General features: G+C 40.2%; 3 protein-coding genes across 7 annotated transcripts; 2 read left to right on the plus strand and 1 right to left on the minus strand.

The window, feature by feature from the left end:
- Window positions 1-624: 624 nt before the first annotated feature.
- TXNL4A (thioredoxin like 4A) lies at window positions 625-7,108 on the minus strand. Of its 3 annotated transcripts, none has more exons than XM_081919507.1 (4): window positions 6,996-7,108; window positions 5,636-5,808; window positions 1,356-1,459; window positions 625-987 (listed from the first exon to the last, which is right to left on the minus strand). In XM_081919507.1, exons 2-4 carry the CDS (start codon window positions 5,786-5,788, stop codon window positions 816-818), a joined length of 429 nt encoding a protein of 142 aa, XP_081775633.1. In that variant the 5' UTR covers window positions 5,789-5,808; window positions 6,996-7,108; the 3' UTR covers window positions 625-815. The 3 variants fall into 3 exon arrangements, with proteins under 3 accessions (XP_081775633.1, XP_081775634.1, XP_081775635.1); XM_081919508.1 differs by lacking the exon at window positions 6,996-7,108 and adding an exon at window positions 6,641-6,983; XM_081919509.1 differs by lacking the exon at window positions 6,996-7,108 and adding an exon at window positions 3,385-3,463 and having other exon boundaries at window positions 5,636-5,799.
- Window positions 7,109-7,242: 134 nt separating this feature from the next.
- Window positions 7,243-15,338, plus strand: LOC309374506 (putative 2-ketogluconate reductase). 3 transcript variants are annotated; one of them, XM_081919473.1, is made up of 7 exons: window positions 7,780-8,088; window positions 8,307-8,507; window positions 10,298-10,682; window positions 11,346-11,517; window positions 13,195-13,373; window positions 14,019-14,115; window positions 14,989-15,338. In XM_081919473.1, the coding sequence occupies exons 2-7, from the start codon at window positions 8,340-8,342 to the stop codon at window positions 15,143-15,145; spliced, it is 1,158 nt and encodes a 385-aa protein (XP_081775599.1). In that variant the 5' UTR covers window positions 7,780-8,088; window positions 8,307-8,339; the 3' UTR covers window positions 15,146-15,338. The 3 variants fall into 3 exon arrangements, with proteins under 3 accessions (XP_081775600.1, XP_081775599.1, XP_081775601.1); XM_081919474.1 differs by lacking the exons at window positions 7,780-8,088; window positions 8,307-8,507 and adding an exon at window positions 7,243-7,290; XM_081919475.1 differs by lacking the exon at window positions 8,307-8,507 and having other exon boundaries at window positions 7,782-8,088.
- Window positions 15,339-15,470: 132 nt separating this feature from the next.
- LOC309374509 (putative 2-ketogluconate reductase) lies at window positions 15,471-22,887 on the plus strand. The gene is made up of 5 exons (XM_081919478.1): window positions 15,471-17,700; window positions 18,488-18,659; window positions 19,690-19,868; window positions 20,406-20,502; window positions 22,378-22,887. Exons 1-5 carry the CDS (start codon window positions 17,319-17,321, stop codon window positions 22,532-22,534), a joined length of 987 nt encoding a protein of 328 aa, XP_081775604.1. The 5' UTR covers window positions 15,471-17,318; the 3' UTR covers window positions 22,535-22,887.
- Window positions 22,888-23,858: the final 971 nt, after the last annotated feature.

The raw sequence follows: 23,858 nt of genomic DNA on the forward strand, positions 1-23,858 counted from the left end.
TTAATATTACAGTGATTAGTATCAGTTGGTGCTGTGTATGTTTTCTGGTATCCATGGCACTTTAGATTCCCAGATTCTAAAGGTGAGCCTTAAACAATTGCTTGAATCCAAAATTCCTGCTCTGCAAGGCACTTTCTACTTGCTCACACAAGACAGATAATTCATTCCTATCCCTCTTATCTACAGACCTCAACACAGCCTGTCCACCATCCCTAGCCAACTGGTGATAGGAGAACAGTATTTGGATCCAAGCCAATCACAAAAAATGTGCCTTGTGGGACTTATACAGTGGTACCTTGGTTCTCGAACTTAATTTGTTCTGGGAGTCTGTTTGACTCCCAAAACGGTTCAGAAACCAAGGCGCGGTTTCCAATTAGCTGCAGGAGCTTCCTGCACTCAATCGGAAGCCACGTTGGATGTTAGGCTTCCACAAATCGGAACACTTATTTCTGGGTTTGCGGCGTTCGGGAGCCAAGCCCTTCAAGTACCAAGGTACCACTGTACTGTATTTTTGTATTTTTATATTCTGATGAAATATGGTTTATGTTGTCTAGAGGCATTTGTTGTATAGAAAATAATAGTTTTATAAAAATAATATTCTGAAAAATGTAAGATTCAAAACACTTTATGTGTAAAAGACATACTTTATTTCTAAAATCAAGTAAGGTTTTTTTTTGCATAAAAAATAAGGTAACATATTTACATAAATTCAAATATATATTCACAATGGAGACGAAAGAAAGAAGGAACACTTTATACAAAGTTTTGAGTTTACGAAGCCCCAGAAGTAGACTTGTAGTAAAATGATCAAATGATCAATATCTGTATTTGGTTGAGTAGTCCTTGGGTGATACAACAAGACCTCTACCTTTACGCGCTCCTCTATAAACTGTTTCTATGATGTCAATCATCTCTTGTTTGTCCTCCATTGCCCAGTTAATTTTGTTGTTGTTACCAGTGCCTAAATCAATCATTATATGCTTGTTTCTTTAAGAAAGGAAAGAAAAATGGGGAAGGATATTATTAATATATTATAGTTACATAGTATTTCATGTAGCCCCCATGTTCTGCAAAATATACTCCTCCCTATCTCCATCTACATTTGGGCAGGATGGAGTGATTTACTTTAATATATATTTCCTTTATACTAAAACTAGATTAGATTAATGGGGTTGTATCCAGTGCTGTACCAGTGGTATTCAACAGAAATTTGTAGTATTACAGACATCAATAAAGTTACTCTATTCTGCAGCTTATTTAGTTGCACTACATGACACAAATAAACAGATTCAGTCAAAAATTAGAGAAAGCCTGGAAAACACTTATCAGCTGAAAATATACAAGTTATAGTATACCTGAAGAAAAACATGACCGTACAGGGATCGTACAGTTCATACATCTTGTTGAAGTCTGGCACTTCAGTGATATCCACAAGATAAATAACAGCAAAATTTTTCACCTATGGGAGAGGAATGGGTGTTTAGAACATACTATGTTCTAAAACATTAATTGTAAGCAAAATAGCTTCACAATACAGTGTTACCTCGGGTTACAGACGCTTCAGGTTATGTGATTTCGGGTTGCGCACCGTGCCGGACCCGGAAGTCCTGGAACGGGTTACTTCTGGGTTTTGGCAGTCGCGCATGCGAAGCGCTAAATCACGCTTTGTGCATGTGCAGAAGCACCAAATCACAACCCATGCGTGTGCAGTAGTGGCGCTGCGGGTTGCGAATGTGCCTCCCGCACGGATCATGTTCGCAACCCGAGGTTCCACTGTATTGAAGTTTACAGAGAAACATGCTCACTGGGATTTGCTTCCCAAAGGATACAAGTGTTTCCAATTTTGTTTCAAAACGAAAGACACACATAACAAGAACTGAAACACAGAATACGGTATTATATTTTAGATATGTTCAGGTCCGATTCATTTGCACTATACCCAGTAGCGGCCAGAATTCAACGTTTGTTCTTCTGCAAGCTTTAGGAAATCTCAAGTTGTTCAGTATTAATTTTGCACATAATCTTCATTAGTTTACAGCTCCCACCCAATGCAATAGGTCATACTGATACTGTGGCAGTGATGATTGAAACAGCTTAATTTTAAAAAATACACTGTTCTGCAATTGCCAATGAGTTTAACACTTCAGATATATTTTACTAGCATATAAGAGCTTTGGGAAGGAGGAAAAACAGGAAGATCAGGGTTGCCAGTGTGGTGCCTGTGGGCCACAGTGCACCCAATAGTATCTCCTATAAGACCCCCAAAAAGTCTCAGTAAATATCCCTTCAAAAATTCATAATACAAGAATTTTTGCTTTTTCTGCTCAGTTCCTGTTTACCTCTCCTATATTAGACACGCACCTGTAAACACCTGTCATTGGATGCCAGGACTGGATACAAAAAGGTTCAAAAAAGGGTGAGGGGCTGCCAGCTCTGCAGGAAATGGGTGACATAACTGGGCTCCTGAGCCTCACGGGGGGCCACAGAAATAATGTAGTTGGTAAAGGGAGCCGTGGACCCAAAATGGTTGACAACCTTTGCAACACACTAATATACACATAAACCTGTAAGAACCTATGCATAAGTATCTATTTTTAATACAGTGGAATATATGTTTCTTAAGGCACTTAGAACCCTACTGCAAGACTTAGAGAATTAAAAATATTTGACCCTTGTGTTAGTATTAAAACCCTAAAACATGATGCCAAACCCTCAATGCTCAAAGACCAGGAAATAAAAAGTCTCATTATGCCAAGGAGTTCATATTTGATTTTGAATGCTAGAGACAGAGAGACCCCATTCCGCTTACAAAACAGTAATTTCCAAAATGGTTTTACAATCAATCCATCTCCCAGGGACTATGGGAATTGTAGCTGTGTAAGGGAATAGGGGTCTAGCAGCTCTCAGCTCCTTTGACAAACTAGTTCTAAGGGTCCTTTGGGGGGATCTATGACTGTTTAAAATGGCATGACACCGCTTTAAATGTTTAGTGATGATGGGGTCAGATATGCAGCTCATAAGAACGGAAGTAGATAAATATTCTTAAAAGCCTTTTTCTTTAGCGGCACATATTGGCAAACTTTTTGTTTTGCTGGACCTGACAGGAAGTCACTGTTGTCCAAAACACGTATGTTAACTTTTACACCCAGAACTGCATGGTTATATTGGAAATTATGCATAGTGTATCAGAGAAGGAGCATAAACAGTGGAAGAACAAGCTGCACTTACTGGAAATTCTATCTAAGATAGTGACCAGCATGGAAACTGGAAACTTCAGTGCTCACTGTCAACTAAATTTTCTCCCAGTGCAGAATATTACTGTAGCATAACAATAGGTTTGCATGATGGTTCTAGTTTAAATATGCAGTACAACTGATTACTCACTCTTTGTACAGCAGTGATATCCGAACAGGACTTGTAAGCAAGAAGATGAGGAAGGATCACCCTCTTTAATCTGCTATTTCTGCAGAGGGAGATGTTCAAATACAAAGTTACATTGTTCTTTTTCCCCAAGTAAAATTTAAGTGCCGATATGCTTGCCAAGTTACTAGTTTTTCAACTACTGTAGACGCTCGGGTTGCGAATGTGATCCGTGCGGGATGCACATTTGCAACCCGCAGCAGCGTGTCTGCAGAAGTTCAGAACTTCTGTGCATGCGCAAAGCGTGATTTAACACTTCTGCGCATGCCCGACTGCAAAAACCCAGAAGTAACCCGTTCTAGTACTTCCGGGTTTCAGCGGTCCACAAACTGAAAAAATGCAACCTGAAGTGTCTGTAACCCGAGGTAGGACTATATTACTATCTATAAAAGTATTCCAAAGAATATTATGTCCTTTTCCTTGACATTTCCTTCACTGACAATGTTTCTCCCACCTATTAATATTTCTAGCTATATTTTCCTTTAAAATGTCAAAATACTAAATAGTTATCTCAATTTTGATACATGAACTTACTATATTTGCCCTGAAGTTTAAAGTCAATTTGTCTTTTATTGCTCAGAAGCAGTAATACAAGCAATTGGATTGCCTTTAGGGTTGTTTTCATAACAGTTTGAATTCTATGCTGTTATTAATAGCATATGTATAAATTTTATTATTTTCATTTTCGCAAAAACTTCTGCAATGCAATTTTATATAAGGTTAGATCCAAAGGTGCCCTTCATGTGACAGAAAGAGTCCTATTTTAATTCAGCCCCCAAAACTTCTGCAACTACCTTTAGCATATTTGCTGCTTTAAAATATATGCCAAACCTCCCTCATCTACCACCTATCCAAGTACCAGTAAATTCTTTACAATGGTATAGAACACTGTTTTTCAAACTATGCTCCAATAATGCAGAGGTTCCTGGAAGCTTATTGGGGGCTTGAAGGCATTCTTAATATCAGCACCCAAACTGTGGAATGCCCTTCTTTCCCAGATCCAACTGGTGCTGAAACTGATAGATTTTCAGCATCAGTTAAAAACATACCTATTCGCCCAGGTTTTTTGCTAAACTGGTATACAGTTGTGTAGCCTGCTCTCAGTGACTTATCAATCTGTTGTGATTAAGAATTTTTAGCATTTTATTTGTTTTATGAAAATGATTTCATTGTGAGTGGTGTGTTTATTTTGTATATTGTAAACCATTCTGGAATCATTTTTAATGATAAACAGGTTAGAACAGAATATCAAGATCAGCATTAGGTCTACCCTAAACTATGGCTTGCAAATCCCTATCAATCTTCCTCTCTGATATAAAGCTGTGGGAAAATTAGGGTTCCATTCTATGATATAATTTCAATTAACATGATGCAGTAATCAGATCTGAAAGGCTAATCCAGGCCTTTACATGAGGTAGTTAAACCCCTAGAACTTTCTTCAATAATGCAGGTGCTGCAGCAGATAGGTAAAGAGCAAGCTTCCTCAAACTCGGCCCTCCAGATGTTTTTTAGGCCTACAACTCCCATGATCCCTAGTTAGCAGGACCAGTAGTCAGGGATGATGGGAATTGTAGTCTCAAAAAAACATCTGAAGGGCTGAGGTTGAGGAAGCCTGGTAAAGAGTTTTTTAGTAGAAAAGCTGATTTAGAAACAATTACTCCACAGTAAAAAACAGTTAACAAACAAAATTAAAGGACCACAGCTGCATAAAACAATCAAACGAATGGCAATATAACATTGAAGAAATACAAGAACTTTGCCTTGTTCTGCCTCCTTTTGTGATTCCAATTCAATTTCATTCATTGCAACCAGAAAGATTACAAGTTTAGGAAAATCAGTAACTTTTGTATTCTGGCAAGAACCAATATAATTTTTTATTGTAGCATAATATAAACTTTCCTTTGCTCCCCTCCCTTGTGCCACTCCCACAAAATGGTGCTCCAGGGGGTTGGAAGACCCTCAGACAGGTTTCAGGAGTGCTACAGAGGGCAGAGAGGAAGTCTTGTGATACAAGAGTCTACTCACATGACTCTGGATGTTTGCAACCTTTACTGAAAAAAATATTTTACATAAAAACCATGCAGTACAGTTGTTCCTTCTGAGATAAAAATGTAAATGAAATAATTGGCATGTTTTCTCATAAGCTTATGTTCTTGGTTTAATATATAAATATGAATTAAATGGATACAATACATTATTAATAAAAATGAAATACCTTCTCAGCAATACTATATAAAACTTCATCCATTTTCATACATGTTGGATCCCAGTCATGCCCAAAACGAATGACCACCACACGGTCTTCTTCTGAAAGAATGGCCTGGTCTACTTGCCAGCCATTGTGTAAATGTGGAAGCATATACGACATTTTCAAAATATGTGTAAGACCTGTGGGAGAAAACAGAACAAGACAATAATTTACAGTTCAGGTTCACTGTGCTCAAAGTTACAGGAAAAGGTTTGATTCAACACAAAGCAATTTCTTAGATTTTGACTGGTAAATTCATGAAGTGAGTTCTTGTGTAAGGCAAGCAAATTGTTATATATTTAGTTTACCCTGTTATTCCAGCCAAGGTTAAGCTACCATAGCAGACTGCATAGTCAGTGGTGCGACATAATTAGGGATGTGTTGATGGGGGAGGTCAATTATTCTGGTCCATGACAGTTGGTTATAAGTTCAGATTGTTCTCTCCAAAAGGAAGGAACAGAAGAACTTACAGGTGTCTTTGGGGTCTGGCTGGGATCAGCCAAAACAAAAGGGCATTAAAGGTTAATGTGAATTTCTAAATCAGGCATGTCCAACAGGTCGAATGCAATCTACTGGTTGATCACTGGGTGTTCCTGGTCAATCCTGATCCTAGTCGATCTTTGGACCCCTAGCGATCTCTATTTTTTAAAAAAGGGTAGATCACTGCCAGTTGTGTTGTTGTTGTTTTTTAAATACTGTCAGTAGATCACAGTCTCTTGAGAGTTGGACGTGCCTGCTCTAAATGACCTGGAACCAAAAAAATAGACAGGACTGTATGATACACCCCAAATATCAATATCATTTTTAAGAGTCCCTTAAATTGAAGGCTAAACCTTCATTTACCCTAGGATAAGGGCATTTTCGTGTTTTGCGCCCTGGATCTGTAACACCTTCCCCTGACATCGAGCCTGATCTCCTTCTAGGTGAAGTGAATATCATATGCCCAGGCCTTTTGAAACCATTTTATCTTACATCCTCTTAGTCAAGTCCTCTTCCCTCATGTTCCAGCTGCTCTCCTGTCTGTTCAGGTTTTGTTATATATACAATGATTGTTCTGACACTTCCAAGAGCCGTTCTGCACGTTTTCAAGCCGCAGAGCAACATATAAACGCGGCCAAATAGGGTAGCGTCGTCTTGACCAGGGCTATGGCAAGGGCTGTGAGATAAGAGTGGGGTAAGGAAAGCCGAGGCCGGTTTAAGGTTCCGTGGGATTCTGCAAACCCCAAGGGATGGGGAGCTTGCGGCCCTCCTAACGCTGCTGCACTCCTCCGTCTCCCGACCGTTCACCCGCCCGCGGACTCCAGCCCGCCAGATAACAGCCACTCACCGAACGCAAAGGAATAACGGCTGCAACGGCTCCCCCCAGTCGCCTCGAAGGACACGTGCGCGCTCGCGACGCCCGGCGGCCGCCGAACTCAGAGGCCGGGCGGGGTGGGGGGTGGGGGCGGGTAAGCGCCGCCTAATGCAGCGCTACGCTTAGCCCCGCGAGGGCAAATGAAGCCGTTTGCCCGCCTTTTGTTTCGCCACTTCCGGAGAGGTTCATTTCGCGACGGAAGTGGAACGGCTGCTCTTCAATCGACGCCTGAGCGATGGGGACGAGTCCATTGCAAAAAGAAAAAGAGGTAAGGGGGGACCGTTCTGGTAAAACGGGTACCGGTTGCGTAGAAGAGAGTGGTTCTGACAGCTATGAAGCCCGAGTAGGCGGCTACCATAGACCTTGGGATGACGTCAACCGTTTGGGAAAGGTTGCTCGCCGAAAGCTTGTCTAGCGGAGTTCTTGGTTTTGATGGTTTCTTCCAACCCGTAAGGAAAAGCGAATCGAGAGCTAGGATTGATTGCTCGGGTCTGGCCGCAGTACTTGCCATTGCCCCCTCCTGCGGGCAGAGACTTGCAATTAAGACTCTTGCCAGCTTCAGACCACGTGATCCTTTTGGAAGTATATTTCTCCTAGACAGCTGTAATACATATTGTTTTTTTTACAAAATATGCATTTATTTTAGCACCATGTGTAAACTATGAAAACATGGGCTGATAATGGCTTGCTCCTGCCATATTTATGCTCTGTAGACAGGGCAAAATAAACATAGCGTATTTTATCCAGGTTTGATACTGTAATGAATTTTTCCTTGGCTCCTAACGGATAATACATTGAGCATTTATTTTTAATTGAGAAGCTTGTAAATGCTGTTAATAAATGTCTGGAAACCAAGTGTAAGACTGGGATACATCCTTGTTAGAAATGTGTACGTACTAAGAAACATATGTGCTGTGTGTATAGCTCACATTCAGGCAGAACCAAGCCAGCTAAGGGGCCTTAAAAGCAAAGTTAAAGAACTGACTGTACTCGGTGCTAAACGCAGTGTGTGCTGTAGGAATCAAGAAATACAGACATTGTTTAATCCATTCCCCTACTAAAACTGGTAAGTTAGTTACAGCAGAAACTGTTGTTAATCTTGGTGTAATCTTTGTTAAAAGTTTTAAACATCATTTATTTTGAGTGATTTATTTTGCTGTCTCCACAAAGGGTTTTTAGAATATAATTGCACTGTTACTTTTTTTTAATTCAGAAATGTTTGCTTTAGTATCAGCTAAATTTTCACAACACTAGCTTAGATTTAAATTGTTGTTTCTTGGACAGGTGTTCCCAAAACACTGCATTTAATGTAGGATTATGCTCAGAGTTAAAGCCTTCTGCTTGGCACAGTCTGTTGAGCTGGCTGCCGCCTGGGTGAAAGTCCCCAGCACGCATTGGTCTCAGTGGGCAAAGACAAACATTACCTGTGTGCAAAGCTACAGAACTGAGCAAAACAGCACTGGGGGAGCAGCTTACCAGGCCAAGGTTAGTACCAGGAGGAAGCACATTGCCTTGTAGACATATTCCTGTTGATGATTAAAGTGCTTATTGTGATTTTTTATGCTAATCACATAATATATATTTATTGTGATTATTTATGCTAATCACATAATGTATATAAACCCATGTGGCTATATTGCATGTTAAGGCTTTGAGTGAGGGAATTACTATTCTTATCTCTAGCTTGCTGAAAAAGAGAGTGTTTATTCCTTAGCAGGAATCAGCTGAGGGTACTTGTACTAGGCGGCCATTAGTAGCCCCTGGACCAATTTATAGCCACCTATATTTAATTGCATCCTGGGAACAGAATGGGGTTGCTGCCAATGAAAGTGGCCTTTTGGCAAAAGTCCCTGCTGACAAAATCTGTGGTGAAATATGGGGACAGAGAGATGTAAACTGTTCCAGTGCTGCAAGACAGCTGTTCCGCCACCTCTCAGGTGGGCTCCATTGCTATTCTAAGAGAACGAGGGAAGTCTTCATGGTGAGTTGTGGCACCTCTTTTTCTAGAAAAATAGCACTGCCCACAGCCTTCCATTTGAACACATTGCTTCACACACCACAGCTGATAATTATATGGAAGGGTCCATAGTGTTACATGATGCCTTTTCACTTAAATGTATTATTCATATCAGACAGAAGTTAGTAAGCATATCATAGAAGGCAGTAACTAATGGGGTCCTTCTTATGTGGGTTGAAGCATACATATAGGGCAGAATTTGGGTGTGATCTGTATGTTTTAGTGGGGTGAGAGTTGTATATTGTGACCCAAGTTGTGCCTTGCCAAGAGGGAGGCTGAAGATTGAAGGGTTCCTTGACTCTTTAAGAAGTTTTTTTTAATGTGCTGCTATGTTTTGAGGGCTTTAGGATTTTATTGTTTTATGTTCGATTATATTACATTTTGTAGTTTTTCATATTCATTGTTTCTTTTATATGCATATTGTAGTTATTATTTTCAAGACCACAAGGTTACTGCCTTAATATTTAAGCAATATTTAAATACTGTATAGGAAACAATTTACTAGGTATTTTTCCTAATAAATCATCCAAAGTAATGTATGCTGTCCTTCTCTTAGGATGAACAAAAATAGTTGATGTTGGTGTTTCTATTAAAAGATAAGCAGCTAAATCTTGTGAAGTTTTTTTTGTCCTATAACTGGCTGCAGTTCATGTCTTTGTACAGAAGCTGACACAGTCAGAATCATAACTGATAAAAGGCTAATTTGATCAGCATGAAGCATTCTCAGACATTTTTAGAGAGGATCCCATTCCGCTCCAGCAACTAAGCATTTCCTCTGCATCTTACATGTTGAATATAGCTTTATCATTACATTGTAGTGTCTTATTGCCACAACTGGGCAAGAAAATAGGCATGTAGAAAGTCATCATCTGTTGCAATTAAATCCTGTTGTACATTAAATCCTCCTGGGTATATTCTTTTTCTTATGTATAAAATCTTTATAAATGCCTAAACACCACAAAATGCCATAGTAGTATACAACAAAATTAAAACAAAGGAAATAGAAACAAATCAGATCTCTAAAGAGAAATCCGATACTGCCTGTGAGTCAGCTCATCCTCCTGGGAACGCTTTTAGAAATAGATGTTTTGAGCACCCAGCAAAATGTAATTATTGTCAGAGACTATCTAACTGTTAATAAATAATAATGCAGAATACTGAGACTCCAGTTTACATCCTTGGATATTTCCCGGTGGCTTTATGAAAGCCTAGTTTTCCTGTTTCCTGTTTAACATTTCTCATCATCCCTTTTTTTCAGGGTATGGGAGAAAAAGAACTGCCTGGTGTTTTGATCTGTGACATAGGAGGTGCATTTGGTGTGCTGGAGAGCCATGTGGAGTTCCTTAAGAAACACTTCAATCTCATCACCCTGAGAGAGTTTCACAGAAACAAGGACGAACTTCGTGAAAAGATCAAGTCCATTTTTGTATTTGAGTGCAGACCTCTCATTGACCGGGAACTTCTTGAAAGCTTGCCCAGCCTAAAGGTGGTAGCGAACTCAGGGGTAGGAGTGAATCATTTGGACTTGAAACTGATTTCGAGCTTTGGAGTAAAAGTCACCAACACCCCACATGCTGTTTCTGACTCCACAGCAGACATAGGCATGGCCTTAATGCTGGCATCTGCAAGAAGACTAGTGGAAGGTAAAGTCATTTTCTTTTGCAGTTTGTGTAAGTTGCTGTGGACACATTTCAGATTTTGTGGGACATAACTTGCACTAATATGTTAAGATTTTGAGTTTACCACTCCCAGCATCAATCAGTCCTTAGATCAGCTGATCAATAGTTATATGATAATGCCCATGATATAGTGATAAATAATAATACAGGTATTTGCTCCCTTTCCCAGCTATTCAGGTACCAAGTAGAAATTAACTTTTAAACTGAAAATTATGGAGTACTGTACTCCAAATTTTGGCTTGCTTCTAGTTTGTAACTGAAATTGAGTCAGAGCCAGTATCCATTTAGCTCCACATTTTAAACCTTGATGGGTTGAAGCTCTTCAAACTCTTGAGCAGATGTTTCTCTAATCCTTCCATACAGGATCCCTTAACTAGATTTAACAGTGATGGATTCTGCTACCTTCTTCCTTAAATTTATTCCCACCTATATTTTTATGTGCTGTTTATTATACAAATTCTAAGTAGAAATATGCCTTACAGGGACTCCCATTTAGAGCTGTCTTCTGATTTTCAGTAACTATTGTAAATGGTGCAGGTGCGTTTTCTAATTTCTGAAATAAAGCTGTTGTAAGTACTAACACTCTTTCTCATTCGCTGCTGCATGGCTTCTGCTTTTGTTTTTTAGGTTGTCATATTGCAACATCTCCAGATACCACACATTTTGCGGTTGACTGGCTGGGAGTAGAAGTTACCCGGGCCACTCTTGGTATCATTGGGATGGGCAGCATTGGGTATAAAGTAGCCAAGAGAGCAAAAGCTTTTGACATGAACATCCTTTATCACAACAGGAACCGTAGGTATATCTTTGATGAAGGTGTTGTACAGTGCAGCCCATGCAAAATTAACATGGGAGTAAGTCTCATGGATCTCAGTGGGGCTTACTCCTGAGTAGACATGTACAGGACCTCAGCCTTAGTTATTTAACTTGCAGTGTATTGGTAATCTAGGTTTCTATGTCTGTTGGAAGCAGTTGCTCGAAACTACCAATCTCTGCACCATGTTACAGTGTCAGTCTGTGTGTAGTCATGGAGGCTAAGGGGCTGAGAGAGACAAAAACAATTCCTCCATCACTTGAGACTATTTTCATCTCTACCATTAAGGTGAAAAAGTCGCTGTATGGTGGGGTTGCCATATTTCAAGAGGTAGAAGTCTGGGCACAAAAAGTTGTTGGGCTTCCTTAGGGCAATCACCCAACAGCCCCTCTGCCACTGTTGAGCCTGAGCTGGCCACACCAGAGCCCAGGTTGCCAGAGCCACCCCCACACAAAAGAACCTTTACCAAAATCCAGGACATTTGCTTTAAAATGTAAAATCACACACACACAAACCCCCGAATGGGCATGTAGGACCCCATTTTATAGATTATGTCTGAATAGGATGAGAGTGTTGGAGATACGTGCAAATGTGTATGTGAACCCGGTCTTTGGGTGTTTGATTTTCGTTGTTGTGTATACTGTGTATATACGGACAATGACAATAAATTTATCTTATCTTATCTTATCATCTTATCTTATCTAAAAAGAGGACATGTCTGGGAATTTCTGGACGTATGGTAAACCTACATGTATGGTGATTCTTCTTGTTAATATTTGAACACTGAAGTGGAAAGCAAGTGATTTTTAAAGACATGGTGATTTTCAGACTTACAATATGATAAAACGACCACACACCCACACCCACACCTGCCTGTTCAGAATTAATATATAAATCAGGGTTTATTAGATTTTTGTCTTGAATCTCTTTTTGCAGCATGCACAGCGCGACACATACAAAATAAGGGTAATTCTGCTTATCTCCAGTATTGGCAATCAACACCTAAAGCAGGGCACACAAGGAGGTGCACTTGAAGACTAGAAGATATTTTCAAAGGATAGTAATCATTTTTTAAGAAAACCACTGCTAGCCAGAAACACATGCAGGCTCCCATGTTCCTCAAGTTTTCAGATTCTCATGATCAGCCAGCATCCTTTAGCAATGCCCTTGGGCTGCCTTGAAAGGCAAGCGTGTAGCACCATGCAAGGAGCAAAAACTGATGTTCACACGGATGCTGCATTGAATAGGGAGGGATGCAGTGGACTTTAAATGTTGCCTTTTGACCTAAAATTTAGCTACCCATAGGAAAGAATCCACAATGAGCTCCCAGCCCCTGTCAAGTATTTGTTCCTCCCGGGCAGCTCCAGGGACGAGAGTTACTAATACAATGGTACCTCAGGTTACATACGCTTCAGGTTACATACGCTTCAAGTTACAGACTCCGCTAACCCAGAAATAGTGCTTCAGGTTAAGAACTTTGCTTCAGGATGAGAACTGAAATCGTGCTCCGGCGGCGCAACAGCAGCGGGAGGCCCCGTTAGCTAAAGTGGTGCTTCAGGTTAAGAACAGTTTCAGGTTAAGTATGGACCTCCAGAATGAATTAAGTACTTAATCTGAGGTACCACTGTATAAGTGACAATTGTCATGTTTATTTCCTTCCAGGAAAGAGGAAGAAGAACAGGCAGTTGGTGCCACTTATTGCAGAAACATAGAAGACTTGCTCCAAGAGTCTGACTTTGTGATGCTGGTTGTGAATCTGACACCTGAGACACACAAGCTCATTGGGAAAAGAGAGCTGCAGCTGATGAAACCCACGGCTACTCTCATCAACATCTGCAGAGGTAGGGGATGTGTGACTACCTAAATGTAAACTTCAGCTATGTACATTCTTCAAATACCTATTTTTGCATATATTCTATCCTTTTCTCTGTATTCTTTTGTGTGAAAGCTGATACATTTCACCAGCACTAACAAACGGTGAGGCCAGCAACCAATTTTCAGTGTCAAGAATCAATATGGATTATTTTGAAACCAGTAGTATTGGGAGTGGGATCAGGAGTATGGTATACAAGAAAAAGAAGGGGAAAATTCAGTGGTAAAGAAACATACATTGGGTACATTGGATTTAGCACAGCTGTGGGTTTCATTACACCCTAATCCAGATGTAGAAGGAAGGAAGGATGGAAGAGCAATATCACATGAAGTGGCTTTATTGGTGAACTTTAACAGGTTTGCTGCAAAGGAAATGGATTAAGGACTGGATTCATAAGCCTTTTTACTATTTTGGGTCAATCAAAACGTGTTTGGGGAGATAATGTGGAGAGTCCCTTAGCACCTTAAAATGTGTTCTTTGGCTGCAATCCTAAGCACACTTACCTAGGCATTAACTCCCCTGGACACAAGGTTGTGCTTTTCAAGTGAACAATGCAAGAAACCAGCTTTCAGTCTTTATCATGAACTACTTTATGACTTTCTGTCCGCATCAGGTGCAGTAGTTGATCAAGATGCCTTGGTAGAAGCGCTCAAAAATGGAGTTATTAAGGCTGCAGCTTTAGATGTGACTCACCCTGAACCATTGCCAAGGTAAAATATTACCAAAAAAGAAACACACCTTTGCTGTTGTTGTTTTAGTCCTGACATGGAATAATTATTATTCATTGGTCCAAAACTTCAACATTAAGGCATAGATGATCATGGTTTGCCTCTGTTGCCGCCTCCTTAATGCTTGATGTGTTCAGAAACCTGTGTGCATGGATAGTCATAAATATGCCTTCTTCTGAAGTCATTTTGCCATTTCTTCTGACTGACCAGAGTCTCAGAGTATTGGGATTTAAACAAACTAAAGTAACACAAGAAATCATGATGGTAGAGGTATTAAATATAACCCATTCCAAGCTCTGTAGTGCAACAACACAATAGCACTTGCATTCAGGGCTGAGATAGCAATCTGTCCCTTGTCCCGAGGTCCCAAATGCATTTCCTTTGCCATCTAACACTTTGAAACAAAACAACCTTCAGATTGTATAGTAGACGGCAAAATTTGTTTTGCTGCTTTAATTAATTTTCACTCAAACCTATACCGTGCATTTGAAATGCAAAAATTTTGCAGAATTGTAAGGGGGAGTTCTTGTTCTAAGCCTATAACATAGGCTGCATCGTTCTAAGCTTTCTATCTAACAGTACTGCCATACAAACAAGTTTATGGGTGATGAGAAATTTGATACACAGTGCCAGTCACTCAAAAGCAGACCTTCATAGGGCTAACTCCTATAATGATTTAGTAGATCACACTTAATGATTGTGTCCTACACAGTGTATAGAAGACAACTCAGTGGAAGCTAACTTACCATTTCCCCCCATTTGGAGTCTTTTTCAGTGCAGTCATATAGCAATATAGTTACTTTGATCTGCCTGTGCCAGATGACTTCTGATTTTTCTGTTATGGCTTCTTTGCAGGGATCACCCATTATTGCAACTGAAGAATGTTATTATAACTCCTCACATTGGAACTGCAACTGTGCAAGCTCTGCTTATGATGACAGAAGAAGCACTGGAAAATATACAGGCTGTTCTCAATGACCTCCCCATTCCTAGTGAAGTGATCCCCCAATAGTTTGATGGAGAACATTAATAATCAATGGCTGGTCAGCAAAAGGACATTAACCGCTAAGTAACAATGGAGAATGAAAATCAAAACTCATGCCACGTAGTTTTCATTTATGGCCTCCCATACTGTAACTATTTTCTGTAATTATATTCTTAAGTAAAAGAACTAATAAATGTTGCTCCAAGGCTTTCGAGCACAACAGCTGGCTTTCTGATTCTTCCAGCCCTTTATTTGTACAAACAGATATTCACTGCAGCCTACATTTTCAAATCAAATGGAAACTGGTTTGAGGGAAAGCACTCGGATTCTTCAAGTAGCTTTAGGATAGTGTTGAAAACATCTCTGTCACGTGAGAGATTTCACAGGTGCCATTTGTTTACCCAGTGGAGACCGGTGTCTTTAGGATATAAGGTTTTAGTTACACATATATAAAACTTGAGTATAAGAAGGAGGGGCTCACATTCCAGCACATCTTGCTTCCCCATTAGGAAGAGTATCCACACCCAGTTGTCTCTGGCAACATGACAAACTTCCACCATGCAGAAGGAGGGTGCTTAAGAGGGCCAGCTAGGTCATCAGCTTAACAAAGAAACTGGTTTGAACAATCCAGCAGTTTCTTCTACTACATGCCCCATCTTATAGATACAAAACTACAGGCTTGGTGGAGACCCAAAGGTGTAATCCAAACCAACCTCCCAATCCTACAAAAATAGATACGAATTGTGACTGTCATGTGTACTGTATTCCAAAAACCAACAGTGGGGAGCATCCTGGAGCCATAGAAAATAGGGATGTGCATGCAGCTTCAGTCACTTTCAAAAGTAAAATAATACATAATACCCAGTGGAGTTGCAATACCAAATACAACTGTAACTGAATAAGAGGCTGCTTGGTGTTCTGTTGGACATACCATGTACAGGTTCAGCTTCTGTACCCTTAAAAATGTGAACTGTCCCAAACAGCACTGTTATATCTTGTCCTACACGTGCCATTTGCATGAGGAAGATGACACTCCCCAATATGCTGCAGTAGCCATCTTGTTTCCCCTTGCATTTTTGGTTTCCCAAGAGAACTACTGACCACTGTTGGCTACCCCTGCTTTTGAATGTCTCGCGTCAAGCAAAAGTGGAATCCATTCATGGCATAACTGAGAAGAGTGCAAAAAAAGTGGTTGTTGGGGTTTTTTTACATACTAAAGCAAAGTGATTGGATTGTACCCAATGCTATATAAGAAGACTTCAACTTGAGCAACACCACATTCCCTACCTCTCCCTTGCAGCCCCCTCATGTGTCCCCAGACTCTGCTCTGGGGGGTCCCTCAATGCTATGGAGCAGATTTTGAGTTAGGGGTGCCGCAGGGGAGAGGAGTGGGAAGTTTTGTGCAAGTGGAAGTCTGCTGTGCAAGTGGAACAGTGGTGCTGGATGCAACCTGTTGTTTGCATTTGAAAACATTTCTTTATATTATTAAGACAATGTTGAGGTTATAATCAAATAAAGAAGTGCATTGTGGTTGAGTCAGATTTAGCAAACAATGTATTTGGAGTGGGGTTTTTTAAAGAAACAATATGCCAAAGTTCTCTCTGTTGATTTACTAGTAGAGAATTATGCATATCTTTAATGCTCATGGATTGAACTTTGTTGGATAATTAAATATGTTTAAATTAGTTTGGATTATACCCATTCTTGGCAAGCAAAATGGCTTACAAAGTAACTTGATAAATTCCAGTGTTCAAAGTTCAGCAGTGCTGAGATTTGCATGCTACTATTTCGAGACATCCTTTCGATGAGCACAGCTTCACAAGCGGTATTGTGTTAATTTTTGAAGTTTCCTTTTCTCTTGAAATAATTGCTTCACAGATAATCAACCACACAGAGGTTTTCTTGCAATCAAGTGGTATATACATTTTGTTAAATAAATAAAATAAACAGGAATGAGTTTATTAGTGCTATCGTACAAGTCTGGAAATTTAAGGATCAGGCTTTGTGAAGTTTGATTTTAAGAGATTCAGAAGAGACAGGTTTACATCTTTCTGACCATGTTGGTCTTCCACCAATTCTTTGTATATTGTATGTCTTGCATATTGTATCACAATGAAGGAAAATAATCCAGTATTTTGTGGCGTGGTTCGATTGTTCTCTATGCTTTTCAGAAAACTAGTCTCCCATCCTCTCGAAGATCATGCAAGATTCCAAGTTGCCTCTCTTACTGATCAATGAAGTAGGTGGCACCCTGGGAATCTTAGAAGCGCACGTGCCATTTCTGAAGAAACACTTTCAACTTATCACCATGAAGGAATTCCTCGAAAGCAAAGAATACTATCGTGCTCAAGTCCAAGCTATTTACTCGTGGTGGCATAAGCCAGTCATCGACAGTGAGCTGTTGAAAAGTCTGCCTAACTTAAAAGTGATTTCAAGTGCAGGAGTGGGTACCGATCACCTGGATTTGAAGCTGATCTCTGGGTTTGGAGTTAGAATCGCCAACACTCCTCATGCTGTCCACAGCACTACAGCAGACATTGGCATGGCCCTGCTGCTGGCAGCTGCCCGAAGACTCGTAGAAGGTAACACTGACAAAACTGTACACGGTTCTTTACAGTTACCCTTGTCTCATTTCCCCGAGCAGTGAGAGGTTCCAGGGCGGAGCACTTATCCAGATTTGATTCCCTTTGGAAGGAGGTAAATAGAGGCTGGTGTCAGGGATGAGGAGTCAGATTATTATTCAGGTGATGGAGCGGAGGACTCCAAAACAGAGGACATGTATGGCTAGACCCAGAAGTGCTGCTACCCAGTGAGCTCGTGGAGTCAACATAAGCCTGGCCAGAGGAAGTGGCGCTGTCATCCTCTGACTTGGAAGACTCCATGGAAAGTGACGTGCAACCAGAGTCTCCCACGTTCTGTTGCAGGAAGAGATTAATGCTGAGAGCTAGGCCTCTTTAACCAAAGTAGCACCTTGCAGTATGGGTGAGGCTCACAATGGGGAGGTATCAATGCTGCTGATATACAGGAAAGAAGCTCGCTTTGTTCTTTGCTGAAACAACATACAGTAGGAGCTTTCTGTTCAAAGAGTACAGCCTGAGCCTCTGCCTTCAACCTGAACCCTTTTCTACCTAGTATTGTGTCAGGTTGCCCTGTATCCTACCTGTTTGTGTATATGAAATTTTGTATGCAATATGACTTTTGTTACAATCTAAACAAATAATTTAACACTGATGTATAATGAAAAATCACCTATTTACAGCCTCAACTGAATAACTCAGATTTCTTACAAAAATCACTTTCCCCCCTAGAATTCTGTTTTTAATGAACACCTCTTCTCCACCCGCCACCCCTTATTTTGTCATTTTGCAGGTTGCCAGATTGCTGTTTCCCCTGACACAGACTATTTCTCTAATAACTGGTTAGGAGAGGAAGTCACTGGGGCAACTCTTGGTATCATTGGAATGGGAAGCATTGGGTATAAAATTGCTCAGAGAGCCAGAGCTTTTGAGATGAAAATTCTTTATCATAACAGGAACAGAAGGTAAAAATACACAGTTTGATCCTATACAAAATAGAACGTATCTTCACCTCTAAAGCTGTTTTACCCCCAAATCTTTGTGCATGGGTATAGAGAAAGATCAGCTGGTCTTCAGACGTGAACAAACACAGCTGAACTTTTCAACCCATATTTCTGCTTAATGTGATGAAGAGAGGCTAGTCTATCGTGCTTAGAAAAGGTGAGCCATCCGGTGAGAAAAAGATAAGGATAAATAAGGGCCATTTCACACAATAAAATTTCAATTCTTAGTAAATGAGAAAACTAGCTAAGTAGCTTGTTCCAGCATTCACCCAAATCCTATGACCATATGTGAAGTCTTCCTGCTAGTCTTCCAACCCTCCCACTTTTTTCTACAAGAGAGCCATGATTTAAGGTTGATATTCATCCTGAGTGATGTCTGAATTTGGCTTTTGCTGTGTTCCGTTTCATCCTCACTCTGGTTTTTGAAGCTGTTGCTTTGCTAGGGAGGAAACTAGATACTACAAAAACCACAAGGACTGCTGAAAAGAGCCAGAGGCAAAGCTCTCTTCTTCCCTTCCGTAACTCATTGTGGAACTTACCTGTAGTTCTCCTGTACTTCAAATCAGGATATTAAAAGAACTTAACCTCATCATGATGGAGGGAGGGAGAAGCTCTACTACATGCGGTTGCCATTTTTGGTGTGTGTTTAAATAATGTCAGAGTTTGCTAGGAAAAAGTACACAGCTCAGCTCATTTTTATGCTAATTTAGATGGTTTTATTAAATCTCAGTGGCTTGATTGCAATATATAGGTTTTTCAGCTTTGAAAAAAAGTATTTAAACCTTCTTAATTTCTTTGCTAGAAAGATAAATATCAATATAATATACAGGGGAGATTGGAACATTATTCTGATCTACTGTGTAGCCTTAAACTTAGTGGTATGGTGCACCCCTTGTTCTACAAGGGATCTGCACATTTGTGAATTCCACCCCCCCTCCCAAGAACCAGCACTTGTTAAACAGATCATCCTTGGTGTTTTTTTTTCTGTCAGGAAAGAAGATGAAGAACAGGCTGTGGGTGCCTGCTATTGTGGGGCAATAGAAGACTTGCTCCAGCAGTCAGATTTTGTGATGCTGGTTGTAAATCTGACACCTCGGACGTACAAACTGATTGGGGAAAAAGAGTTGCAGCTGATGAAACCCACAGCTAGTCTTATAAATATCTCTAGAGGTAGGTCATAAAGAGCTGCTTGAAGAAAAATATTGAGTGTTAGGACTTCAAAGCACAGCACTGTCTGAAAGTTGCTTTGCAAAAAGGCTTTCAAACAGCCCAGTGTTCCCCTTTTGAGCAGTTGCTTTCTGAAGAAGCCCTGCATTCTTTATCACAACATGTGAATCTGTGCTCAGCTTAACATCGTAGTTTGTTTTGAGAGAAACAAACTACGAGTGTTGGCTCACAAATTGTGTTATACCAAGGCTCATGGTCTGTTGCTCCCAGCTTGATGAATGGAGGTGTGTAATGAGATCAGTTCAGCAGCATGTACAGTACTTATGTTCTCCTTAACTCGGAAGGTGGTGGTCTCTCCTTCATTGGAGCTTTTTTAACAGAGGCTGGATGGCCGTCTGTCATGGATGCTTTAGTTGGGATTCCTGCATTGAAGAGAATTAGACTAGAGGACCCTCGGGTGCCTTCCAACTCTATGATTCGATGAAACCATGCAATGCGCCGCTACCCAGCGGTTATCATAAGAACATGATTTCCACACAGGGCAAGTTGTAGACCAAGATATGCTTGTGGAAGCTCTTCAGACTGGTGTTATTAAAAGTGCCGCTATGGATGTCACTCATCCTGAACCACTGCCCAGGTAAACAACTATGTATTTATCTATTTTAAAAAATGAATGACTATAAGCACATTGTAAAGACTGCAGGGAAGCATAGGCGTAACCAGTGCTAAAGTTCAGACTGACATCTCTGCCTTCTTCCACTGTATACTCTGGGAAGTAGCAGGAGAACCTATATAGTACACAACATGCTTCCTTTCCAAATTGAAGCCATGAGGCAATGGAAGGACAGTGTGAGCAGGTGTTAAGTACAGTGGTACCTCGGGTTACATACGCTTCAGGTTACAGACTCTGCTAACCCAGAAATAGTACCTCGGGTTAAGAATTTTGCTTCAGGATGAGAACAGAAATCGTGCTCCGGCGGTGCAGCAGCAGCAGGAGGCCCCATTAGCTAAAGTGGTGCTTCAGGTTAAGAACAGTTTCAGGTTAAGAATGGACCTCCGGAACGAATTAAGTACTTAACCCGAGGTACCATTGTAAATGTTTGAGTTAGTGCTGAAACTTTCTTCTGCAGCTGGGATTCCTAACTGCATCTTAAAACATCCCTTGCCGCCCACCAAGGCCCCTGTCCCTCCCAATTTGTTTAAAAAGTGTCTTTGGCTTTTTTGTTACTGTTTGTTTGGGAGGATTACTTGCTTTTTTGTGGAGGGGAGTATAGTCTGCTTTTAATCTTTGTTTTATTTGGGGATTGGGGTGGAGCCTATTTTTGGACGTGCAGTTCTGAGCATGGCCAGTTTTTTGTCTATAAAATGGGAATTTTATGCTGTTCCTGGGAGTTTGTAGATTTCCGTATGTTCCTCCAGACCAAAAATAGTTGGGCACCCTGAAGTTCGAAGGCAGTCCTATAATTGTAGTGATTATCCCTGCACCACAGTTATACAAGCATTATGCCAGTGCATTATAGTTGAGATCCCATGCACCTTTTATCACGCAGATAAGACAGGAAAGGGAGGAGCGTTATTCCATTCATAACAAACAGCCAACCCTATTTCTCAGTGCAACATACATTGCTCACCTACACCCACTTCCTTCCAAAGACATGGGCTTATGGTCAGTTGTCTGACCGCATAGATAGCTGACAGAATACTCCACACATGAACGTATGACATCATTGTGATTGGAGCATTTTGTGAAAAAGTGGGCCATATAGTCCAAGAAGAGGAGGCACTTCAGCCATGAGTTCTTAATGTACAAGGAGATATCCAGAAGTTAAGTGAGAATGAGCAACGCAATGGGAGACAGAGGGTGGGGTTTTGCGTCGTCTGGGGCTCCCCACTGACTCCAATGTGAGTGTTTTCATTTTGCATTACCTGTTCTGCAGTTATAATTGTGTGCTGGTGCCATGGACGCTACCAGCACCTGAGGTTCTCTCTCCTTCTACCTAATGCCCAAACTTCCTCAGTTCATGTTGTTGAATCAGTTAAACATGCATTAAGCAGCACCAATGCAACAGTGGTCGAACACCGATGTAATCTACAACACTCGCATGCTTTTGAGCTTCTAACATGTAGGTGGGCTCAGGGGTGACCCACTCTCTAACGGCGAGTGTAAGTCGTGGGTAGGATTGCTCTGTTAATCTTTTAGTTTAGAAATATGAGTTACATAGATCTATAGTGATTTCTTTATATATAACTACACATTAACTATTATACTCTACTAAAGCACCTTTATAATCAGAGGGAGTAAATATTAACCACAGGGGCTGAAACTGAAGGGAACACTTGCTTATTTTCAAATCATTTGACTTTGGTACATTGCTAGAATATGGATGCTTGCCAAGTCAGATAACTAAAACCCTTCAAATGATGGATAGCTCTAAGTACTTTTCCTTCATTTGTTTGAATGAATGCCACTTCCTATATTCATAACCAGTCTTTTTTATCTTCTTCTTTTCAGAGATCATCCATTACTAAAATTAAAAAATGTTATCATAACACCACATGTTGGTATTAAAACACACAAAACTATTTTTATGATAACAAAGGAAGCAGTAAGCAATGTATTGGCAGCTCTTAATGGTCTCCCAATGCCCAGTGAAGTGTTTCCTGACTAAACTTGCGGGCTGTCATCTAATTTAGCAACATGGAACTATTCTACATTTTTCTCCAGTGCAAGAAACATATTGACAGATGTATAAATTCAATCTGAATCTCATGCCTCATGCAGCTGTGTTTGTTCTGGACTGAAGACACAAAACAAGCCAACAGGAGATTTCATATTTTGTTAACTCCTCATCATAGTTATGGCAGATAATGTCCTTTGTTACCATTTCACACAATTAAATTTCAAACAGTGCTTGCTCGTTAATATGAAAAACTGTTGTGAAAATTTCTATGCTTGCATTTTAAATATTATATACAATATTTATAACAAAGAAATAAAAATAATAAATGTGCTTTGAAATTTGCAAGTGAGTTACTACTTTCACAATAATTTGTAGCCAAACCGAGCTTTGCTACCTGGTAATCAATGAAAAAATTGGAAACTCTGCCTGATTGCCATTTCAAAATAAACTTCTTCTAAAAGGTTTAAAATGAAGTACCACCACCACGACTTTAAAAGTTATAAATTGGATAATTTAATATCTTGGTGACAGTTCTTCCAGCCCTTTTATTTTGTCAAATCGCCCCTCAAAAACTAAGTTTTCTGTGAGGGCTTTGGCACAACTCGCTTGTTCCATGCTACCCTAACTAAGCCTCCTACACGGTAATTGGAAATGTTCACACTTCATTTCTCTACCCTAGCCAGTGGGAGCAGCAAACCATGCAAAACAGGGAATATTTGAAAGACTGAACATGTGACCTCTGTTGAGAATAGGTTTACCAATGGCTGCTATAGGCTATAGGCAGCCTTCAGTCCCTGCATGTAAAGCACATTTCAGGTAACATTTTTTTAATGCTAAGAACCCCAAAGAAAATAATAAAGTTGAAACATAGATTTTTCTTTTCATTTGTTGGGGGGCAGGGAAGAGTAGGTGTTTTTGTGACCAACATCAACATGCTCAAGCAACCTAAGTTTTATTGCCTTTAACTCATGTGATTTTGTTCCTAACATAAAATTTATTGCCAGTTCACCAATGAGAAACTAAAACTATCAATACAATAAAGGCTAATCAACCTATTGTCTGTTTTATTGTATGAGTCTTATCCAAGAAACCATGAACTTTAGAGAGAGAGAAACAGAGATATTCTGAGTTGTGTTGCATGTCATGCTTCTGGTTGTTTTACTCACATGTGAAATAGCATTTTGAAAAACTGTTGGCAGAACCTGAAACTTTGGGAAATTATCTTTAAAATGATATATGAAAATTAAAAAATGGGTTTGTAGGTTGACATTTTCATGGAATTACGGTTGGGGTGCATAAACAGGAGAAGACC

Source organism: Podarcis melisellensis (genome assembly GCF_964234715.1).
Source record: "Podarcis melisellensis genome assembly, chromosome: 7".
Classification (NCBI taxonomy): Eukaryota; Metazoa; Chordata; class Lepidosauria; order Squamata; family Lacertidae; genus Podarcis; species Podarcis melisellensis.